Source organism: Paralichthys olivaceus, chromosome 5, assembly GCF_024713975.1.
Source record: "Paralichthys olivaceus isolate ysfri-2021 chromosome 5, ASM2471397v2, whole genome shotgun sequence".
In the NCBI taxonomy this organism is placed as follows: domain Eukaryota; kingdom Metazoa; phylum Chordata; class Actinopteri; order Pleuronectiformes; family Paralichthyidae; genus Paralichthys; species Paralichthys olivaceus.
In genome coordinates, this window is record NC_091097.1 from 18,537,993 (window position 1) to 18,562,013 (window position 24,021).

Consider the following 24,021-nt stretch of genomic DNA (forward strand, 5'->3'; position numbering starts at 1 on the left):
TGGAATGAAGATTATTCATCCTGTCTCACCCTCTAAAAACTTGTTAGACTCAAAAGATACGACACGATGATCCTTTAACTGATGGAAGAAATTCCATATTACAGACTTGGTCCAGAGTTGTTCACATATGAAGAACACAGCAGGAGATCTGTTGCATATTATAGTTCCATTACATCTCTGAGCTCAGGATTACAAACCTCCACCTAATGCACGATGTGTTATTATGAACTGGTTTAGCTAACAGTGACTTGCTGGCTAACGTAAACATTGTTCCTGTGACACTGGGACAATATTAACTCAGGTAATTTGGGTGTGATGTCATTCCGAGTGTCGAGCTCCGAGGTGTACACCTCTTTTTGCCGCCCACCTCTCCTCTCTTCCCCATTTTTCTCCGCTCAGCCCAGCCGGTCGAGGCAGATGTGGCCCACACTGAGTCTGGTTCTGGAGGTTTCTTCCCGTTAATGAGGAGTTTTGTTCTCTCCACAGTTGCTGCTCCTTGTGGGAGCTGTCGGATTCCTCTATAAATTTTGAGGTCTGGACCTTATAATGCAATGGTTTGATGATTAGAGCTGAATACCTTTTATTTTAGTTCACTACTTTGTAAGATAAGTGTTTATAGATGTTTAGATAAGTGCTATACAAATAAAGTTATCATCAAAATAAAAGTTATTGTAACTCACCCACACCCTCGTGGTGAATCCTCTGGAGAATCTCCTCCCCTGTTTGCAGGCGGACTCCATCGGACATCGTGCATGAGAAACCAAAGAACCGGGAGAACGTCAGGAGATTCTCCGGAGTTCAGTGCTCATCTAACAGCTTTAAACTTCACAACAACAAAAAAAATAACAAGTGCAACATTCCTGCGGGGTAACAACTCGCCCACACTTTGTGCTCCCCCAATTACTGAGCGTCTGTGATAATCATCGTGGTGCTGGGTGGGGCGGTGGGCCGGAGCTTGTTGTCCCCTCTCGGTCTTGCAGGAGGAGAGGGGACCTTGAAACGGATCAAGCTTCTTGCTCCATAATTGGTTTTATTCTTCTGGCGAGGGGCCAGTGTTGTTTTTTCCTCTAACCACTAGGGACTCTTGATGGACACTCCGGGCAGCCAATCAGGGAGCAGCACCGTGACTCTCACAGGGCTGGGCGGTAAGTGGGAGAGTGAGGGGGGAGGGGGGCGGGGCGTGAGAAACAATGCTGGGCTTCATCTCTGAGTTTTCACGGACGCGTCGCGAGCTTTTCTCTCCCCCCCAACTTCTCCCCCACTTTACCTCCGGACCAGCCTGTGATGGGTCGCTCCGCTGCTCCACGCAACCTGCGCCCATTTTAACAAGCGTTTGCGTGTTTTTGTTGTTTTAACCTCCCCCCCCCCCCCCTCTTTGGTTTTCTCCATTCTCAAGTAAGCACTTCGACACGGTCGCTTTCTTCTTGTTGCCATTTTTCCAGCTAACTTGTTGTTTCCACACATGCTCCAGGTTGTAAATGTGCGTGAAAAGGGCGCGGAAGGTTCGCTTTGTAGTTTACAAAAAAAAAATTGCGTGAAGAAAGAAAAACACGCACTTCCGAGACGTTTCCTCTGCGAAAGTTTTGCAGCGTCGAGAGCGGAACCGTGTAAAAGTTTGAAACGTGGCTGAGACGCGGAGCTCCTTCCTCCGCCAACACCACCACCACTACCACCACCGCCGCATGGAGCTCCGCCGACCAGCCGCCTGGATCACTGCCCCGCCGGAGAGTCCCCCACCGCGGCCACAGGCGACACTAGCGTCCGGAGTGTTTTTATAATGGAGGAAAAAGGAAAGAAGGGTTTATTGTGATTTTGTTACCGAGGCTTTCTCCAGCTCCCGCCCGCCTGGATATCACGAGTCCCCGCTGTAACGCGCTCGCTCGCAGCCTCTCGGAGGTTAACTCGCATTTTCTCTTGTTTTTAAACTTAAAACTCATTTTGACTCACTTGTGTTGATTTTTTTTTTCTCGCGAAAATGCGTAAAAATCACTAAACCACTTGGATTCATCTCGACACACAACCTTCATCTCTTTGGATAAACTGGATGTTTTTCTTCCATAAAAGTTTCATTCTTGTGTTTTTCAATGTTGCTCGTGTTTCCCAGGATTTTATTTCTTTTTATCTGAAAACGACTTTTAAAAAAAAAAATCGACCTTTAAACAGATTCGATAAACCGAACCATCCGTCGATTAATGCTGTAAATCGTATTTAATCTTAACACCAGTTCACATCTTGGTGGATTATCTTGATTAAAAACGAGGTTCTCGGTTTTTAAACTCGAGTGTTTACGGGTTTGGTTTCTGGTTTCTGTCCCTGGGCAGCACCCATGTCCACTGGCGAACTAACCCGGACTAAATTCGCCTCTGCGGGCAACAAAACACCGCTAACCCCGCTGATTAATGATGCAGGTTTTTGCGACCTTATTTATTTTTAACCTGTTTGAAATTTATATGCGATGCGCCTCCAGTATTTATGGTGTATTGGTTTACAGCTCGGCCCATAGCCTCCATTGCTGGTTTACGGTTTGGGATAAAAATAATTTGATGATCAGAAATAATATAATAAAAGGTTGTTGTTGTTTTTTTTTCTCTCTCCACTTTATGCGGTTTTCATTGCGGGGTCGCTGGGTGTTTTGTTGCCGGGGCAGAGCAGCCTGCTCGCCGCCCCTCTCCTGCGTGTTTTCCCCGGGAAGCGGAGCCCCGGAGCTGCCGCCTTTGGTCGCTGTGCAGCCGGGGAGGAGGAGCGGTGCGAGTCCGCTGAAACACACTCGCCATAATATTGTGGCTTTAAGTTAAAAGCTGCATCGAGACCCGCGGTTTTGATGCATCGGGGGGAAACTCGCATGTTCTTAATATCGAGCAGATCAGACTCAGGTTTAGTTTTTGAAGTGGTTTTCCAAACTGCGTCATTGCGCGCACTGGGCCGCCTGTTCGCTGGAAACACGAGAAATCCTCCAAGTGTTCACAACAGTTTTCTGCGCCTCACGCTGAGATTCAACCCGTTTTGCTCTTGTGTTTTTCAGGTCAGCAGGATGGCTGAGAGGGAGCCCGGGTCGCCTGGAAAACTAAAGACATTATTATAGCCGCCACTGTCTTTTTTTTGGAATAGGGGGGGACAATTTCTTTTTATAACTTTCCCCTGTGTGGATAATGGATGGCAGAGATTTCGGACCTCCCCGATCCGTCCACGTACCACCTCCGTTGTTGGCGGGGCTCGCAATGGAGTCTCACCGACTCGGAGCAGCAGCGGCAGCCGGGAGGATCCCTCCCTCGCCCGGTCACTTAGGCGCGAGTCATCCGCCGCCTCTCCACTCTGGAAAATTCTTGCCATCGGCCATTAACCTACATCCACACCACAGTGAGTACAACACCTCACACCACACCGCTCCACAGACACAGACACCGAAGCACAACCCCCAGTTTATCAATGATTAACTTGGAATAACGCTGCGCCTAAAATGCGCACGGTTCGCGGCACAGTGTGCGGTCATCATGTCGATGTTGTTCTGCGGGAACCGAGCCTCGGTGCAGGAGGAGGAGGAGGAGGAGGAGCGGCTGCTCCTGTGGAGCGGTGACAAGTTTCACATGTGAAAAGTATGGCACCGAAATAAAGATCCTCGGCCTCAGCGAGGGGCACCAGCGGAAAATTACCAGGCAGTTTCCAACAACACACGTCGCCTGGTTGTCGGACACAACAGAGGGCTGAGTGTGGATGTTGTTGCGGCAGGTCAGGGTGCAGTGGTTTTGGATTGCATGTGGAGCATTACACCGTCAGTGCGGGTTGTGTTGTGTGTGTTGTGTGCCTGTGTTTGGGAGAGTGGGGGTGGTGATGTTGTGACCTTGATGACGGACCACTTCTTCCCCTGCTGGGGTAATTTGCTGGAGTGTTTGTACGAGTGAGGAATGGCTGTGGCTCCGGTATCTGGAGTGATAAACCTGCTCTTATGGAACATTTGGCAAATGCTCGGTGCTGTTTTTCGTCCCCCTGCGTTTATGAAAATTCAGTTGAACATTCACTGCTGCTTCAGGTGGATCGAGGGGATGTGTGTGTGTTTAAATGAGCAGATTATGTGCAAGGTGGATGACTTTGATATGTTTGGCCATTAAAGAAAAGGTGTGGCATAAAACATGCACTGGCTCCCTTAAGAAAACCCCCCATCTGTTTGTTTACATCACTCCACCTACACTTTGTGTGTGTGTGTCTGTGTGTATCAGCACATTAGGTGCAAGGTGGATGACTTTATTTGGCCATTAAAGAAAAGGTGCAACATAAAAAGGCAGAGGGGAAAACCCCCCATGTGTTTGTTTACATCACTCCCTACCTGAGTGTGCAGTCAGTAGATCATCCAGTAAATGTTATTCCCCGCAGAGCTGGTGATTTCTCTTTTACTCTACTGCCTGCACAGTGAGCTCTGCTCCTTTTTAGTAATGGAAGTCTTAAAATAACACTGTGCTGAAAAGATAACACTGAATGTTTGCATTCAGTTTTGTGGTCAGTCAGAGGGAAAGTCAGAACTTGTCACAGTTCAAATATGCTGTTTGCCGGCCGCCTCTTTTAGAAAATGGAAAGTCTGACAAACACCATCATCGAGTTACTTACATCCCAGTGAAGCTGCAGACAGGAATAAAATGACAAGATGATAATGTATCCAGCTCAGCTGTGTTCCCCGTCCTCACTGTCGAGCGTGGGTTCAATGCTGTACTTGTCGTTTGGAGCTTGGGGTACAAGAGGTCTAGTAAAAGGGAAGTGGTGCATGCAGGGCAGGGCTCTGATGAAGCGTTAATTTGACACACCGGCGGAGCCTTATACACACTCAACTCACACGTGCACATGAAAAGCTGTCAGAGATGAAAATCAACTCGCAGCAGGGAGTGTGAGGATGACTGACTGATGTTCCAGGGAAGAGACGTGAGAGGGCACCGTTCGTTGAAGCGGATTTTTGTGCCTTCAGAATAACATGGAGTCGTTTTCAGGTGAAGTGATGAGACGTTTGGGTTTCACCATGCAAACACCATTTGCTGGTAAAAAAAAATGCTTTGCAGCAGCTCTTCCATTCTCCCTCCTGCGGTTCTGAAACGGGCTGAAAACTGTGTGTGTGTGCGTGCAGACATTCATGTGTGGGACAAGTTGGTGCTGCGGGGGGAGTTGGTGAAGTGGAATTGACCCGGCCACTGTTCTGGCCCAGATTGGCAGTTTAAACACTCCTTTAAAAACGGGATGCATTTTATTCTGCCCACACACTGACCTTCTCACTCCCTGACTCCCATCGCCCCTACGCACACTCGCAGCCTCCACACACTGTACGACACAGGTCATTTAGCTTTATGGCGCTCCTCAATATCAAATCCCCACACATTACATTCATCAAACCCGGCTGAGATCTCGGTCCCATGCTTGTAATAACACTATGCAGGCCTTTTACATGATAATTACTCAGCAACCGCAAATGTTCATAATGTTCCGATTTAATTGCAATAAGCAGCACGATTCCAACGCTCAAGGAGCCAGTGTGCAACCAGAGGAGCTGAGACCGCCCTGCTGCTGCTGCTGCTGCTGCTGTTGTTTACATGTGTTCTAAAAGATCCAGACATTCTCTGCACAGTGGTGTTTGGCTGAGCTCTTGATAGCAGGGTTCACCATTAAAAGCTGCCAGCACACACCTATTTCCCAGGGCTCTCCCTTATTTTCTTTTTTTAGTTCAGTTTTAATAAGATTTCCACCTGATTTTAATGAAGTGAAGTCTCTCTTCTTATTTCCGCACCTCCAGATGTGTGTGAGAGAGAAAGATTAACATTTTTTTAAAAAGCCATTGTGAAGTTGCAAATAGATTGTGGACGTTTGTGCTGCTTGTGCAGTTTTCATATCCTCTGTTTAGCAAAGGTTATATATTAACACACAATAAGGTCTGAGTCTCAGTTTAGGGATGTAAAACAGCTATGAATGGTCGTCTGTCTACTGGAGGTCTGCCGGTGTCTCCATCACCAGATTGAGGCCATCTGTCCTCTTCCCTCCCTCTCACATCCTAGAGCAGCAGAGGAGACGAGGCCACAGATGCTTTTTATTTTTAAAACTGTACTCCTCCTATAAAAGGATGATGTGGTTGTACTTTTTTGAAACTGTGTATATGGATCTGGGTGGACAAGGAGTTTTTGCAAAATACTGCGTTACTTAGTTATCACTTGACGATCAAACTGTGTGCAACATCTCTTTCAAAGGATTTTGGACAATTAACTAAGTTGTTATTTCTGCAGGAAAAAGTAAAACACATAATTTCCTCCGTGCTGACAGATTTTTTCCGGGCGTTCAGAGCAGAAATGTGTGTGGGAGCACGCACAGACTGGCTGCACGTTGAATCCCAGTTGTGTTATATCCATTTGGGAATTGTTCTATGTGATTGCTTTAAATGTATATAATGACCATACAGGTTTGCAAGTGCAGTTTGGAACAAATGCATGCTTAATGAGGCAAAGGTGACGTCCGGGGTGGTGCCCCTCATCTGTGTGGCTTAAGGGATAAATGTGCCTGAACCAGCAACTTTTCTGCTCTTTTGTCTCATACACACCCACATGTGCACACAAGCATGCACCCAGAAGATGGGAGTGAGATGGGTGAGGCAAATGCAGGGGTCGTGGGGAGGGCAGAGAAGAGGAGTCAGCAGATAGAGATGAAGCTCGCTCAAGACAAATGGAAAAGGAGAAATAAATGGGCACAGTCCCAAAGGTGGAAAGCAGGGGTTTGTTTTCAAAGGATAAGCGCTGAGGTGTGTGTGTGTGTGTCTGTGTGTGTGTGTAGATGAGAGGATTGAGCTCTTGTGTGTGGGAATAGAAGCATGTGATTGTGCTTAGTGCAGTTAGAGCTGGGATTTCCCCCTGGGAGTCTCTGCACAGGGAAAGGAGGAGATGTATCCTGACCACAACACATTCAAACACTGCTAGATGAATGTGGTGGCCCTTCAAATGCAAACACACACACATATGCACACACTCACAGGAACAGGGGTGTATAATTCATGCAGTGTGCGGGGCAGGCCAGGGTCGTCTTGCCCGATCCCCATTTGTCTTCCACTCTACTTGGTTAATGTGTCTGTTTATGTTTACATTAATGTGGTTAGTGTGTGTTTATATCTATTCAAGACACAGACTCTTACGTGTGTGTGTGTGAGAGATGTGGCTCGGACGCATCGCCTCTCAGTTTAATTGAATCTTTCAGGAGAGAAAGCGGGTTCCTTTAAGAGAAGGCACCACTGCCCTGCTACAATAAACCTGTCAGAGGCAGACAAATGACACGCACAGTCACTCACACGCATGCACACAAACAATGTACACACACGCAGCTGTCAAACATAAGAGTGACAGATGTGTGTGTGTGGAAGAGCGTGCTGTGGCATGTTGAAATACCTAAAGCATTAGCCAAGTCGTTCACTCTGCCAGAACCTTCCTTTGACTCAAACAACACCCTCCGACACACAAAGGTCACACACTGCGTTGTCGGTTTGGCTGCACATCGCACTCGCTACGTGTCCCGTTACATAAGGTTTATAATATTCCTCCCCGGAGACTCGCATTTCAAATGCGCAGTGACACGAAAGACACACAGAGAGCAGGTTCGACGTGTGAGAGAAGTCACATTCGACTGTTTCTTAATTATGTGCGGGAGCCAGCCGAGCCGCCCGGGCGACCTGCACCTCTGACCGTTAACTGACATCTGCCATTTAGTTTTAAATCATCCTGAGATTAACTCGGCCGAATAATTTGCTCACTTAATTGTCCTTGCTGTGCTTTTTTCCTCTCAGCATGAACACCCCAGGAACAGTCTCACTGTTATTACTTATTTCTACACTTTTCTTTCCTCTGAATAGTTGATCGTCTTCATCACGTACTTCTTAAACCAGATTATAAATGTAACCAGAAAACTAGACACTAAAAAAAAATAAGCGACAGAACATGAAATGAAACGATAGATATTTATAATTATATATCACGCTGCAGTGTCCTGTGCTACAGGTTTAACTGGTACTTGTCACATGTTTACAAGTACATATGTGTGTGTTTCGGTGCACCTGTGCATACCGTCCTGTATGTGTGACACTGCATGATTGTGTGTGGGCTCTTCCAATTTGCTGGTATCGGTGTGTGTTAAAATAACAACTGCAGTCCTCACAGGAGATTTCAGAGAACATTAGGTGCATCCAACTGTCAGGACAAACCTTTGCACAAAGCTGAAACAGTTTAAACGTTACATGAAGTTTTAAACGTTGGTATCGTTAAGATTTTAATGGTCGTGCAACACTCGCTCTCCTTCTCTTGTTCTGTAGTTATAAATGTTTATGTTACCTGCTCCAACCATTTCAGACTGAAGTTATAAAAACACCCACAACAGTCATTTGGCTAATCGTTACTTTTAATCAGTAACCAGTGTTTGTATAGTTTAGTTCACTGTGTGTGTGGTCTCCAGGCTGTGAGCACACACAACAGAGCGGGGACAGTGACGGATGAACTTTCCGGTTAAACTGTACTTCTCCACATGTATGTGCTGGACTGATTCTGCATGTTTTCCAGAGACGTCTCGAGTTTCCACCCACCACAGAAGACCTGTTGCACCTGAAGCAACAAGCATTGTTAGCATTGACAACTAAGTCTCACTAAAAGCAGCACGGTGTGTGTGTGTTAGTACAGCGGCATGTGAGAAAGGCAGAGAGAGCCCCGCCCCTCGCAGAGAGAGAGAGAAAGATTGGAAACAGTGAAAATGCAGAATAGACAAATGTTTTAATCAGAAGAGTTGGAGAGATAACATCTGCAAGATAACGTTTATGTCGCTTTAATAAATAGAAAATCTATTTTAAGTACTGAGAGCAGAACTGATAAAGTTGGAGCTTATGATATGGTCTTAAATAATTCAGCACCAGGGCCCATTTAATAACAGGTTTCAGTCGCGGTCCCCGAACTTACATCTCGGCTCGTTTTTTTTCCTTGAGTAGTTTTCCACTTACCTTAGTGTTGCTGTTTAACTGCTGATATTTCAACGTGAACTCGACAAAATTGGGTGTTTTTAAAACCTTTGACTGGTTGTGTATGTGTGCGTGTGTTTGAAACCTAAGCATTTGTATTTGTTTTGGCAAAAATCATTTTATTATTCCAATAATTTAATGTAGGAAAATATTTTTTTATCATGCACCGCTTATTACTCGTCATTACAGCCATGATGTGCTTATTTGTATATACGATGGGAAAACATATGTTCTCCCTCTACAATCTTTATTGGCATGCGTGTTTATTTATCTAACACATTTCAGACACAGCGGCAGTTCATAGCTTTACATAAACATACAAGATGCATAAGACAGAGAACATGTAGAAAAGAAAGGAAAACAAACATTTGTCTCGATATGATTCAATTTTTTCCATTTTGACTCGTGTGTAGTTTCTGTTTTTCTTAGAAGATACAAAAGTTCAGAAGTTAAAAGCCTTCGCCCCGTTTGTCGGAGCGATGGTTATTTCCCCACAAGCTTTTCAAAATTGCCATTTATGCAGGCCTGTCTATTTTTCGCCTGTGTATTTCCAAATTACGAAACTGCTTCATCAACAAAACTGTACTTTATAGAAAGAGACTCATTTGAGAAACCACCTTTACACCAAAATTAGCAGGTAAAGATAGTTTATTTAAATGTGAGTAAAAAAGTCGATTGGCTGCTTTCCTGTTGTGAGTAGAAAAGTTTGCCTCCAAGGGTTTTGAAACGCACTGAAAACTGAGGCGCTCACTCACCGCGCTGTCTCACCAAAATCAGCACGTTCACCTGGGTGTCTCGTTTCTGTCACTGCTGATAGGAGCCAATTAAAAACCTGTCTACTGTCATAATACCCAGGAACGAATGCAGATTATATCCGTTCCCAGTCCAGACAAAAGCCAGATGTTAGTGGGTGTTTTCACCAGTGGAAAAAGGGGCTTTATTAACATGTTGCTCTGTGATATGCAAAACTAAATAGCTGACAATGTCGTAACTTGAGCTCATCGTAAAGCCGAGGCATTTGTGAACTTGCGAAACCGCTTGTGTTCAGCTTGAGCTCACAAACACACAAGCAAAATAGTTTCCTCTAAACAGCCCAGAACGCAGGAAAACCAGACTTGTACATTTTGAAATCATTAACACACTTAAAGCCACATGCTGGCTGAACACACACACACACAGTTGACACACGTTCACCCCCGTGTTTGTGTGGGGAGCGCTTCCTCTGCTTCACAGTCAGGATTAATGGTTACCAGTGTCAGTGTGCCAGTTATAGCTGTGGCAGAGACGGACAACCCTGCACAGTTTTACTGTTTGGATGTTTTTCTTGCCGGGAATAAAAAAACAGAGATCAATAGAAATTCCCCCCAAGCTAACCCAGCTCTGAGTACCACTGATGGGTAACAGATGGGTTCACAGTGTGTGTGTGTCTGTGCGTGTGCATGTGTGCGTCAGACATTTATACTAGAGTTGTGTTTTTGTACGTGTTCCAGTATTGTTGTTTTTGGTTTTAGTTTTGTTTGGTCCATCTTAGATTGATTTTAGATGACTCAAGCTTAATTTCACAGATTTCGTGTGTGTGTGTGTATGTGTGTGTGTGTGTGTGTGTGTGTGTTGTGTGATGTGTGATGTGTGTGTGTGTGTGTGTGTGTGATGTGCAGCAGCGTCTCTATCAGAATTCATCTCCAGCAGAACTCTTCCTCCTCTGATTCCGAGATACGCTTCTTATGAGGATCTGAAAATGGAGGCTCAGAACGTGTTGGGAGTCAGAGAGCGTGTTTCTTGGCAACTCTCTTATCCCAATATGGCAAACTAACTGTCTTGTGAAGTGAGAGCCAACTGGTGTGTGTGTATGTGTGTGTATCCATGGTGGGAACGTGGGATGGAGTTGTAAAGGGATAGAGAGAGGAAGGAAGGAAAGGGCAGAGCGAAAAAAAGAGAGGGAGGTAATGAAAGAGTAATTTCAAAACATTTAAAGAAACGTTTCCCTCTCAGCTACCATTTGGATGTTGTTTCTGGAGCGAAGAGCATAAATGTTTTCCCTCGTTCTTCTCCTCCCTCCTTTTCCTCCTTTACACTGTTCAGGAAGGGGAAATGGGAATATGGGTTTTTTGTTGTTTTTTTTACTGAACACTGGCATGAAACAATAAGTGTGAGTGTGAGTGTGTGTGTGTGTGTGTGTGTGTGTGTGTGTGTGTGTGTGTGTGTGTACACATGAATAAATGGCCTGTAGGCAGCTGAGATGCTGAGATTGATCTGCACTCTAGTGGGGCATCTTTGTGTGTGAGAGAGAGACCCTGGTGTTTGTCCTGAAGGAATGGAAACTGCTGACATCCTACAGGCCTTCAACATCCTTGACAGGTGGTGCAGTTGTGAATGTATTCTCTGTGTGTGTGTGTGTGTCAAGGGGCTACATCTACATTTTGTTCCTCACACACCAGGTAACAATTAGGAAATGGATTTTAGGTGAGAATGATTTGTTATAACAACACTGCTGGCACGTAGCCTGACACACATGCACGCACTGGAGTGAAGGGTGGAAAGGTGGCGGTTAAAAAAAGAGTTCTTTGCATTTTTAATAAACGACCTGTGTCCATACGAGCGCTTCAATCTCCGTCTTTACTAACTCGCCTGAAAACGCATCTCGCACTCCCACTCACGTACCCTGGGCCTGCTCGTACTTTTGTAAAGGAGGAGGACATGAATAAGGTGCAGCCACTGTGTTGATAGATGAAGTGTGAAAAGCTACTTGCATTTAGCGTTTGCAAGTAACCAGGTCACAGTTGTTCAAATTCTCAATTTTGGAGACAAATGCTTTTCAAATCATTTGAATTGTGTTTATGAACGGGATATACTGGATGATGGCAGTGACACAGATGGGCTGTAATCACTTCTGTGTATGAGTAATGCTACGCTATAATGAATAACACGTTGTAACCCAGTAACTTCTGTCTGTCTGGAAGTGAAACCATGTCACTGTGCTGCTCCGCACAGGACAACGGGGTTTGTTTTCCAGCTGAGTTTACGTTCTGAGACTAACTGAAGACAGTACACACACGTGTGAAAAGGACCCACACATACATGCAAACATGAAGAAGCTTGAATAAATCTGGGCCTACACGCCTGTTGTTTGTGATTAATTGGAAAGCTGCATTTGCTATTGATTTAAGGTGTGTGTGTGTGTGTGTGTGTGTGTTTGAGTGTGTGCACAGGCGCTGACTGACTGTGGTTTTAATGTACTGATTTAGATGCAGGGGAAAACTCAGCAAGCACAGCATGTCTCTCAGATTCCCACAGGACTAATACAGAATCACTCACACACACTCACTCAGCCCCTTCCCCCCTCACCCTCGTACAGACTACGTCCTTTCCCCTACACACATGGTTAGTTTTATCAGGGTAATGGCTGAGCAGTGCGTTCAGTAATGGGCAGGGTGGAGGGGAAACCTCAGCTAAACATGAAACCGTTTCCAGCTCAGAGAAGGTTGTGATTGAAAGAGGGAGTAAAGGTTCAAAGTTTACAAGTGGTCAGTGGTGCACACACACACACACACACACACACACACACACACACACACATGAACGTGGGGGTGGACTCTAATAAAAACAAGTGTAATAAAAACAATCGATAGCTGCTATCATGTTGAGCTATGAAATGTTTTATGAGGATTCACTCTGCTGGTGTGAAGGTGATGGATCTGGTTTTAATGGTGAGGTGTGTGACGTCAACGTGTTTTGTACACAAGTGGCTGCTTTTCTTACAATCATAATTAAGTTAGCGCCAACTAGCCCTGATATGAATCTGCTGCGGTGATTTCTCCCACAGAACATCGATACCTGCGTCGACTCTTATCACCGTAACCTCTCTTGCCACGTTTTACGTGTTCGGCTCCGTTTGTTCATTTGGAGATATTTTGTTAGTTCCTTTTTTTTTTTTCATCTGTCGCATGTTAGAAACCCCCCACCCCCTTGGTACTTTCTGTGGACTTTATATGAGAGTGCTGACAGGAAACTCTGGATTTCAGTGCATTTGTCGTAAATTGGTCAAAAACAGGATGAGTGTTAAATAGAAAATAAAGTTTTTTTTTCTTGAGTTACACATCAGTGGTTTATAGATGAGAATAACTATAACGTAGTTGACTCCGTAAGTGGAAACTTGAACGGATCTGTATTTGAAGAGTGTGTGTCAGTGTGATGCCCTTAATGCCCCCGTCACATCACAGCTTCCTCCCAGATGAAGAAGCCTCAACACCACACGACGAGTCCAGTGCTGTTGTGACGACTGTGGTTTCAGTCGGTGGTTAAATTAACTGTCGTCTTCTTTGGACTACAGTCTGTCTGTGGTCTCTTTCGTTGAAATGGAGTATGCGGTGGCTCGGTAACAATGTGATTACAACAGACTGCTTGGGCATAGACACATCAGCGTGTATTGATTGTGCACACACACACACACACACACACACACACACACACACTGGGGGAAGTGATAGAATGTAAAGTAAAAATCGATCGTCTTCGTCTGTTATTAGTTTGGTTCTTGTGGTACGAGGGTGACTGACGGTCTTCCTCCTCTTTTTCCTAGGCGATGCCTTCCCGACAGGCTCCAGTCCCTTCCTGTCTGGTTATCCAGGCCCCTCCCCCCTGACCTCTGAACCTGCGTACAGATCGGCCAATCCCAGCAGCCTGCAGATGGCTCAGCTCTGGGCATCACACGCTCATGAAGGTAAATTCACTTCTACAAACATTTAATTTTCTCTCCATCTCTCCCTCTCTTTGCTGTTGACCTCCTTTCCGTCTCCGTACATAATTGAAATGCTAGAAGACACATGACATCACAGTCTGCTCCCGTCCAATGCCCAGGAGGCTTGTTCCTCTTCTGCTCCTCATTGCTTACACCAGTGGGATCCTGTTCCATTTCTGTCTCTGCTGTTAGCTCCACTCCTGGCTCTGTCCTAAATGCGTCTCGCTCCCTATGTCCGCAACTGGTCTCTGTCTTTCGCCTGTCATGCGTTTCTGTAATCTATCTTTCTCTCACTTGTTCTTTTTTTGAACTTCCTGTGCAGTAAGTACTTTGTCTCCATCTCTATCGCTCCTGCCCTAGTTTCCTACACGTCTTTCCTGACCTAGCTCATGAGCACGCGACACAGATGTACATAAAAATATATATATGTGTGTGTATGTATATAAATATACACACCCCCGAAGGACTGAGAGTATCTTTTGTGTGTTTCGTCCTCCCCTCTGGTCTCTCTCCATGTGCTCCTCCTCTGGCCTGCTCAGTGTGCGATTGAATCTCTGTCCCCTCCTCGTTCCCTCATGTCCTTCTGTGTCTCCTTATCAAATCTCGCTGGAGTAGAAGGTCAGATAGGAGGAGACACATTTCACAGTGCGTTTAGGCAAGGTAAAGCGAGAAGGACGAATGGATTCCATTTTTAAAGCCGATTGCATCACCTACGCGACAGATCTTGTTCGGTGCTTTTCCAAACACAGCAAATCAGATTATATGTGATTAGTTTTTTTTCTTTGAGATGTTTGTCTGGAGTTTACTCTCTGCTATTCAGGGACACTTCAAGGGGACGGCCCGGGCACGTGATTACAACTGAAGCACATTCAGAGCCAGGAAATACTCATTACCCTTTTTTGTTTCTTTGTGCTGAACTAAGTAAATCTAATACCTCGTTTACACAACAGGTTTTTTTATACATGGGTAAACCTGAATCTAAAGTGCATCATGTTTGACGTCAGGAACGCCAACATGAGATGCTCTCTTCCCTCACTGTGTTGCATCTTGCACAATATGAAGAAAAAGCCCCTATTGCATGTTGTTTTTATCTGTATCTACTGCAGAGTCATTTGACCCTGGAGTAAATATTATACATCTTTTACACCAAAATTACAGAGTTAGTTTTCCAGCAGTTGGTAAACCTGCTAAAAATGTGATTGACTCATTTCCCATCGCCAGTGGAGGCGTTTACCTCACTGTTATTTCCCCGGTGCATCATGTTCGATATCCCACGCTGTCAACGGAGGAGCTCTCTCACCTTGCTGTCTTGACAAGTTAGCAAGTTCACCCAGGTGTAATGTTTCCATCACCGTTGAGCGGAGACGATAAAATCCCGTCCTTTGTTCTGGGAGTGAATTCCGATTGCAGACAAACGTCACACAAGTTATCTGTGTTGGTGAATTTTTTGACCAGTGGAAAAGGGGCTTAATGTCGGCTTCAACCTGAACTCTCCTCTCGGTCGCAAACAGGAGAAGGATGACTTTTAATGACGCTCAGGTCAGCCGCTCGTTTCCTGCCAAGACGCAGCCTGTTTGTCATCCCATGAAGCCAGAGAAGGGAGGCGTGAAGCACGTATGGACTTTAGATGTTTGAATTAAAGTTGAGCCTGAGCTGAAGCTTGAGTATATAGAGCTAAAGAAGATAAAACCCCCTGCTGACATAAGCAGCCGTGCAGGCTTGACTTGCTCTGATATGAATAGAATCCTTCACTGGGTCAAAGAGACTCTTAATACCTGGTGAGTGGCTTTAATAGCAGCTAAAGTTACTAAAAGCTGGAGACGTTTTTTTTTCCAGGCAGCAGTTACTTTGGATATGGCTGCGATGCACCGTAGCAGCACAGGAATGGCCGTATCAAAGCTGTCGGAGATCAAGGTTAGCTGTTAGCTGTGGTTAAAGGAAGCTTTGCAAGAAACCTATCCCACATTCCTCTGCACTCGTCACATCATTCCTCTTATATTTCCGTCTCTGTGCGCCGTCCTCTCACCGCTGACTCCCCCCACCACCCGCCTTCCCGTGCTGTCTCCATTTCTGCCCGTCTCAAAACGGACAGGAGACAGATTTATACTTCAGCTTTGCTCCCCGACACTTAGCGGCGAAACACTGAGCGGCGCTTTGATACTTCTGGGAATGGCTGGAGTGTGGGAACAGGGAATGTCTCACTCATTCTGGGTGGTGGTCTTTTTTTTTCTTTTTTTTTTTTTTACTTGTGGTTCAACTCGGTGTCATCAGCCAGCGTCCGAGTAGCAGCCAGCTCTGCCCTGACATCCAGAGCATTACACCAGAGTGCAAGGCTTTGTCTATATTAAGATCTGGTCTCTGAGAGCAGCAGCTGGCTGACGGGCAGACTCTTGCCCAACACTCACAGACAAAATGAATTGTTGTAGGTGACGAGGGGTTAAACTACTGAGTCAGTGTAGAAAGATTAACACGATTAAAGTGTTAAGCAGCAGAAAGTCAATCTAACTAATGTGATGACTGTGTATAAATAGGCAAACATTTAAAAAAATCATGCAAAGAAAACAGCTAATCTGTTTCTCAGATGTATTAAAGCAGCACATCCTCAGAAAAAGACTGAAACTATGAATAAGATATCAAAGAAGATGCCAATTAATTTCCTGCTAATGAAATAATTGATTGAAGAGCTTATTATTTCAATTGTTGTGTGTGTCAATAGAATCATGTGCTATTAATTCAGGATGAGTCATTGTGCTTTACAAAGAAGATATATTAGATTTTATTGTCCAGGAGTTGTTGCTGCACCATTACATTCTGTGAAACTGAATGTTACTACCTGACTGGTCATCGTAGTGTCTGCTTATAAATAACTTTCCTACCATACAGGTCCATGTGTGGACGGCAGCTAATGGTCACAACCTAATACCGCAGAATAAATCAAATGTTGACCAAAAAAAACCGAGAGAAGACAGATTTTTTGCGTCTTTAAAGAAACTTTAATCAAAAATCTTTCACCACCGAACCAAACATTTAATTTTATCCAACATGTTCCTGCAACAAGTTGAGTTCCAAAGCTTTCACAGACTTTCTTAGCTGCTTAGACTTACTGTGGAGTATTTCAACCATATTGAAGAAAACATTTTTTTTAATTTGACATGATTTGTCATAATTTAATTAGAAAAAAAGTCCAAATATTTTGAGAAAAAGAAAAAAACTTTTTGTAGGAGTTGAGTAGCAAGAAGAACCTGTTTCGCCGGAGTTCCACATACCAAGTTCATTGTTTATTGAGAAAATACCAAACGCCTTTGAATGAAACACAGCTCACGTCCGACATTTCCTCCTCCACAAAAGAGGCAAGTCTGTGTGGTTCTTTCCTCGCAAAATCTTTCCAAGTCCTGATACTTTGAAGATCAAGTTAACTGAAGTTGAATAAGATACTCCATATATTTAAAAAAATCTCTTTTTACCCTTTAATTAGCCATAATTCTCCATCGTACTGACTTTGAGGGGGCAGGAACACATTTTTCCAACACGACGTGAATGCACTATTAATCTATATTTGTTAGTTAACAACAGTAGATGCTTTTATCCACATCCTCCAGGGGTGGTCCTAATCCTCCAACGCTTAAAACATCAAGGAGGCCAAGATATTTACATTTCTGATATATCATTGATGTAATAAGTTGAACCTACAGTGTGTGACATGTTCTCTGTGTGTGTGTGTGTGTGTGTGTTCAGGCTACCCCCCGCTGCCCAGCAGCCTGTACTCCAGCCCCTACCTGTCCCTGGGGCACCTTGAACCTCCCTCGCTGTCCCAGAACCCTCTCTACGACTCACATAAAGGTCAGTCACTGTCACCAAAGTTTAGAGAACATATCCTGTGAGCAGACCTGCAGCCAGAGTCGTCATTCTTTTAGTTTCTTGCATTGACTTATTTTTACCTTTTCCTTCTCCCTGAATAAGGCTGTTGCATATCTGCTATATGTCTCTGCTATTTTTACATTTTCTCAGCAAGTTGACATATTAATATTCATTATGTTCACCTCTGTGCTGCACTCTGCATAAATCTCCATCATCTGTTTGTTTTTAGACTCATGTGTTTTAATGTTTTGTTTGTTGCAGAGAGTTTCTACCTGCCAGCCTCCTTGAGCCAGTCTCCTCTCCATCCTCCGGCTGCGCCCCCGTCCGCCCTGTCCAACTCCACGCCCCCTCAGAGGACGTCCCGGGACTGCGGTAGGGACCGGCTCTACCGGGCGGAGAGGGAGAGAGAGAGGGACAGGGAGCGCGAGCGGTCAAGAGAGGAGCAGCGACCTCACAGTGTGGTGGACCTGACGCAAGATGGGCGGAGCGAGGAGGAGCGCCGGGCGAGGAGCGGTGACCGGGAGCGCGAGAAAGAAAGGGACCGGGACACGGAGAGAGACAGAGATGGTTGGTCTTTTCATTCTCACCTCCACCAGCAGAAATCACACTCTCATCCCTCCACAGTGGAGGCCAGATCCAGGCCTTCTCCTCTACAGCCCTCCTTCCCTTCAGCTGGGGGTGGGGGCAGGTTCCATGTACCAGAAACGGACAGGAGGAGTCGGGATGAAGAGGGCGGCTCTCGACCCCATCACAACCATAACTCAAACTCTCAATCCGACAGACTGAGACGGAGCGATTCTGTGGCCACTTCAGCTGCGAACCTCCAAATCTCCTACGCCCTTCCCCCTGTGCTTGCTGGTCTGCCTCACCCCTCCACGCCCAGAGACCCTAACAGAGAACAGCGAGTCACCGCACCGACATATGTGCCTTCTGTGGAGGTTTACGACGAGCGGGCCGGGCCTATCCAGATCGCCTCACAGGCCCGCGACAAACACAGAGAGCGTGAGCGGGAGAGAGAAAGGGAGCGTGAGCGGGAGAGAGAAAGGGAGCGTGAGCGGGAGAGAGACAGGGAGCGTGAACGGGAGAGAGACAGAGAGCGTGAACGGGAGAGCTACAGGTTTCCTGAGAGGAGCCTGATGGATCATCCTCGACTCTCCCAGTCCGGCGATTCAAACAATCAAAGAGAGGAAGGTTCAGTCATTTGTTCCAATGGTTCCATTGGTAAACGAGGCCAGGACACATCGTACTCCTCCAGTCAATCAAGGTTCAGCCCAGAAACCAGGGACACCTCCAAACACTCAATCCGATTGGGTATAGAGCGTGCAGGGGCGGAGCCTAAGTGGAATAACATCAGCCCATTGGCTAATTATGCCACGACTCACATGGCTGCTCTGGCAGCTCAGCACGGACACACACTCTCCTCCCCCCACAGCCAACCAACACAAACAAATGTCAAACAAATGTCCCCACACACAAGTCACCGTCCCAACAACAACCCACACCCCCACAGCCATTCTCCCCAGACTCACACCTCCCAACATGGACATGGGCGTTCAGGTGAGGAGGGGAGTCAGAGACGCTACCTGGACCCATCAGCTCTCTACCGACCCGGGGGGTCACTGGTAGGAGGGTCCAGTGGGGGCGAGCGAGTTGTGGGGGCCGAATCAGACCCCCCGGAGGTTTCAGCCATGCAGAGTCTGATCAAATACAGTGGAAACTTTGCTGCTGAAGGTCCTGGGTCATCCAGGCTTGCCGCGGATGGCCGAGGGCCGTTTGGGGGTCTGGGTAACATTGGCATGGATGGTGAAAGAGAGAGGGACCGGGAAAAAGAGCGAGACCGGGAAAGAGAAAGAGAGAGGGAAAGGGTATTGGTCGGATCTGGGGGTTCAGGGGCGTTGAGGGTTCCCCCCCAGCTGAAGAGGGAGCAGGAGCGGCCGGACAGCGCTCGCTCTTTTGGCCGGGAAGGGGAGGGCGAGGTGCGGCACCCTCCGGTTGGCATCGCTGTCGCTGTGGCCCGACAGAGGGACAGTGGGAGCAGCAGTAAACCAACCAGTGGACCCTCAGACACACAGAGACCCCACCTGCAAACAGCTATTAAAGGTAATTATGTCTCTTTATCTACGATGTCTTGACTCAGGTGCACATTCAGCAAACAACTCAAGTAAAACTTTGTTGTCTGTGTTTCACATGTGATTAAATGCATAAACGTGAATCATTTAATTGTTGAAAGGACTTTGACACGTGGTGAGGGTCACTCAGCTGATCTTTAGATTTTTCTCTCTGCCAACTTAAACCAAGTGTATTTAATATATTTGAAAACATTTTCTTATGTTCTTTCTTCTGCTTCTGCTTTGGACTCTGGGCTGTACTTCTGCAGGGAACATGGATCCGTTTAGTTAAATGAACCAAGAAGAAATGATTCCTCAGTTCCATGAATAATAGAGGATTCATTTTCTTTTAGATTAAAGTCATATTTCCTCAGCCCCTGTTTGACTTTGAGGTGTTCATGCGTGTAACGTGACCGTAATAGTCAAAAGAACTTTTCACTAATCGTGTCGTGGGATGTATTTTTTTGAAAGGCTCCCCTTGGCGAGTCAGCTCTCTGTGCTGCATAGCAATTCCTGCCATAGTACTCTCTATTCTTGGACATCAAGGTCATTCAGCGACAGTGCTCCCACTCCATCTCTCTGTTTCCCCCAGTTTCTTTTTCTCTCTCAGCTCCATGCTTATTCTGTCCATCCACAGTTCAGCCTCTCTCCCTCCCTGAGAAAATCTTTGCAGGGGCCGTCCCTCCTGGTCCCACCTCAGGCTCCCTTCCCTTCCTCTTTTCTTCAGCTCCACCTCCACTCTCTCTGCATTAAACATTTCATTACACAGTGAAACTAAAAGCTACAAACAAGCCTTGAATAACAATAGGACCATGATAGCGTTGCTAAGCAATGGATTAGTCTTGAGAGTGACGGCTGTGTGTGTGTGAGTGTACATGAGGAATTGTGTGCATTACAGTGAAGATGTTTATGTATCTGCATGTGTGTGCGTGCATGCACATGCATCCCTGTCGGGGGTTTATTCATTTCCTTGCTTGAGCAGAGTGATTGGTTTAATGGCGTCAGTCCCTTGTGTTAAGAATGAAGTGCTCTAAATAAACGGTGGAGGATTTACAGTGAAAATCCAAATAGAAGGATGGATGAGTGACAGATGGAGGCAGGCAGAAAGCAGAGGAGGGAGAGGCTAAAGATGAGAGGTGGACAGACGGACGTTGGTCGATAGGTTGATGGACGGGAAGAGAGAGGAATGTTGGGAAGTGAAGAAGTTAAGAGTGTGAGATGGAGAGAGGAGCAGCGGTGGAGAGAAAGAGGGGGCGTGCAGCGCTAATCGCTGGTTTTCTGATGCAGGGAGGATAGCATGTGGGACAGGCTCCCCGTAACCTTGGTAACAGTCATGAAACCTTTCCTGCGGAGCATGTCAGGGATTGTTAAGGTCTCTTGTCCCTTTTGCAGGCCACACACACACACATACATTTTTTCACACACTTCTGGAGCAGAACTGAAGGATTGTGCTCACTTGTATAAAACCTTTCTGCTGCTCAGGGACCTTCAGTCAGCATTGATGAGATGGAAGAGGGTTAAATGGAAAGTGCGAGGAGGAGATCCTCATGTTTATTCTGGGTGGCTTGGTTGAGTGCTGCTGCCGCTGCTGCTTTCCTTCTTCTTTTTTCTCTCTCCACTCTCTGTCTCAGCCGTTTGCCGCTGGCCCTCATAGTAAAGCAGCATGGGCTTAAGACTGTGTGAATATCAAAGCAGCAGAGGAGGCTAGTAACTGATGAGAGCTGACACTCTGAGTGAGAGCTGTCAGTGTGTGTGTGTGTGTGCGTGTGCGTGTGCGTGCGCGTGCGTGTGCGTGCGCGTGCACATGGTATTTGTGTCCAGGCTGCAGCCAAACATCTGATTTCTAACTGCTCTTGTTTTTAACGTGTCGTTTCACCATTACCGAGACTGCATGTGTATTATATAATACATGTGGATAATCTCGGTGATGCAGCACTTGTGATGCAAATTATTGCTGAATAGTAGCCTGGTCTTTCAGTTTGAGAGCAGGACTTATTGATCTCATGTTCCGATTTTGTAATGCTCTCATTTAAAAGCCTGCGCTCGCTCTCAGATACAACCAGCTTGTGCTTAGATTTCTTGTGCCCCAGCTTTAGCTCTGCCCCTCATGCTGCTCCTTTGCATGCGTGAGCGCCAAATTCTGTCTAAATCACTCCCACAACATTTACTCTACTTTACGTTTGCACATCGATCTGTGTCAGGTGACACACTGAGGTGAGAGAGTGAAGAAAGGTAAAGTCCCAGCTTCTCAAACTCCAATCTTCCCATGATCCATCTCAGTCTGGCCTTGGCCACCACAGATAACAAATAAGGACTTTTATGTGCAGATAACAAATAATGAGAATAACAAATAACATGGTTTTATGTGGGGAGGAGAATTCTAACCAGCCAGCCTTCCAGCCAGTGGGGCTGTGTCAGCAAACTTAGGGACATAAAGTCACCCAGTGTAATAAGTGTAAGTCACACAGTAAATATAGGAATCCCTCCAACAGTCACTAAACAACCCTGTCTAATCATTCTCGCTTCCCCTGTGCCCGAACCCGTCGTAGATGAGGAGCGAGGGGAGGAGCGCGCTCGTCACCACGAAGAGAGACTGCTGGCCGGCCGACTGGAGCGTGAGCAGGAGAAAGTGCTCAGGTGAGCGGCTGTGACTGATGTGACAAAGTGATGACGTCATCAAAATCTACTTCTGAGCACGCGTTTAGTAATAATGTGTCACGTTTCCTTTCAGAGAGTCCAAAGAGCTGGCGGAGTTTACTCAGATGCATCCTCCTCCTTTGTCTGGCGGCCTGACGCCCAGTATGATGGCACCCAGTCTCATGAACCCCAACCTTATGGTGACAGGAGGGGCCGCCCTGACAGGGGCAGGGCGTTGGCCTCCAGACCACTCGACTCTGACCTCCCACCCGTGGATGCCCCGGCCAGGAGCCCCCCCAGTCTGGCTCTCCAGCTCCCCATACAGTATGTATATGATGTGCACGTGACTGAGGACACTTGCCATCTGCTACAAGCACATGTGTAGATGTTCTCAAAAGTAGCACTTAACATTCCATTTCAACTTATCGTCATATAATTTTTAATTTAATCTGGAGTTTCGACATGAGTTTCTTTTCTTGGAGACAAAGGGTCTGTTGTAGACTGTCTGAGCATTAGCAGTACAGTAGGTTTCAATATGGCCTCTTCAGAAGGTGTGAGTGTCATCAGAGTCGTCCACCCTGGTGCTAAAGACAGAGTGTAAATCCGCCCAACACCAACACATGGCACGCTTGCGTCTTCGGAGCCCTCTTCTGATTGGTGCAGCCGACCAGGGAGGTGTCTGACGAGTGGCCGTCTAGCAACAGCCTCCAGGGGTCAAGCACCACAGACATTCCTGATCTTTGCAGGACATTCCAGACCTCCTCCTACTCCTTCTCTGTTGCTCCCTGTCCAGGAATAACAGCATCAGGACACATATACTCAAATACTTCAACATACCATCTGAAAACAGGGAGACGCACGCACAGGCACAAACACTCACATGCACACAGAGCTCCCTAAGGTTCTGAGTTAATCTTGACTTTTCTCTCCATATTCATCCATATTATTTTCCTCCCCAGGCCTCGGTCCCTCCTCACTCCACCAGACTCTCCCTCCAGGTTACCCACCCTCTCTGCCAGGCTCCTTACCTCCATCGTACCAGTTTGCCAGGGACCCACAGTCTGGACAGCTAATAGTCATTCCTACTGAGCACCTGCAACACTACGGTATGAAGGCCGCTCTCTATGTGGGTGTTTGTTTGTATGCAAGTGCTGCATCTCAAATCACAGTGAGCAAGATGTTGTTTTGCCTATTTTGTTACTTATAAAAATACTATTTATGCATTTTAGCAAAATAAATTAGTAAGTTTACCGTCTTCCTCACGCCTCCCTTCACTGATCTGCAGGAGGCGATGTACTGGAGCGTGGAGCCCCGGTGTGGTCGGGGGTGTACGGTACGGGCAGCTCGCTGCAGCACGCGGCCCAGCTCCAGCTCCTCTCCCAGCACCAGATGCTGCGGCAACAGGAGCTGCTCATGATCCAGCAGCACACAGCTCAGGTCCTGGAGCTGCAGAGAAGCGCACAGTTTGTCGTAAGTGGACATCAATTAACTGCACAACCCTGGACAACACTGAAATATGTTAATTTGAAAAAATACAAACACCCCAATGTTTTGAGAACCAGACAGATATTGTTTACCTTCCCCGTCACAAGCCCATTGGTCCCTAGTAAAGAAATCTTTATTTTCAAAAACAGGTCGGTCATTTCTTCAAAGTAATTAGAGCATGAATTACA

At 46.3% G+C, this 24,021-nt stretch overlaps 1 protein-coding gene across 2 annotated transcripts in view; it reads left to right on the plus strand.

The window, feature by feature from the left end:
* The first annotated feature begins 1,229 nt into the window (after positions 1–1,229).
* Positions 1,230–24,021, plus strand: part of tnrc18 (trinucleotide repeat containing 18) — a 42,755-nt gene continuing 19,963 nt past the window's right edge. Inside the window, exons 1-9 of one of the 2 annotated variants that reach the window (XM_069524819.1) lie at positions 1,230–1,395; positions 3,023–3,357; positions 13,587–13,727; positions 17,481–17,585; positions 17,865–19,703; positions 22,261–22,348; positions 22,443–22,672; positions 23,308–23,454; positions 23,634–23,818. In XM_069524819.1, the coding sequence (XP_069380920.1) occupies positions 3,150–3,357; positions 13,587–13,727; positions 17,481–17,585; positions 17,865–19,703; positions 22,261–22,348; positions 22,443–22,672; positions 23,308–23,454; positions 23,634–23,818 (2,943 nt within the window). In that variant the 5' untranslated portion in view covers positions 1,230–1,395; positions 3,023–3,149. Of the gene's footprint in view, positions 1,396–2,963; positions 3,358–13,586; positions 13,728–17,480; positions 17,586–17,864; positions 19,704–22,260; positions 22,349–22,442; positions 22,673–23,307; positions 23,455–23,633; positions 23,819–24,021 lie in introns of those variants that run through there. The other variant, XM_069524820.1, reaches the window with a different exon arrangement.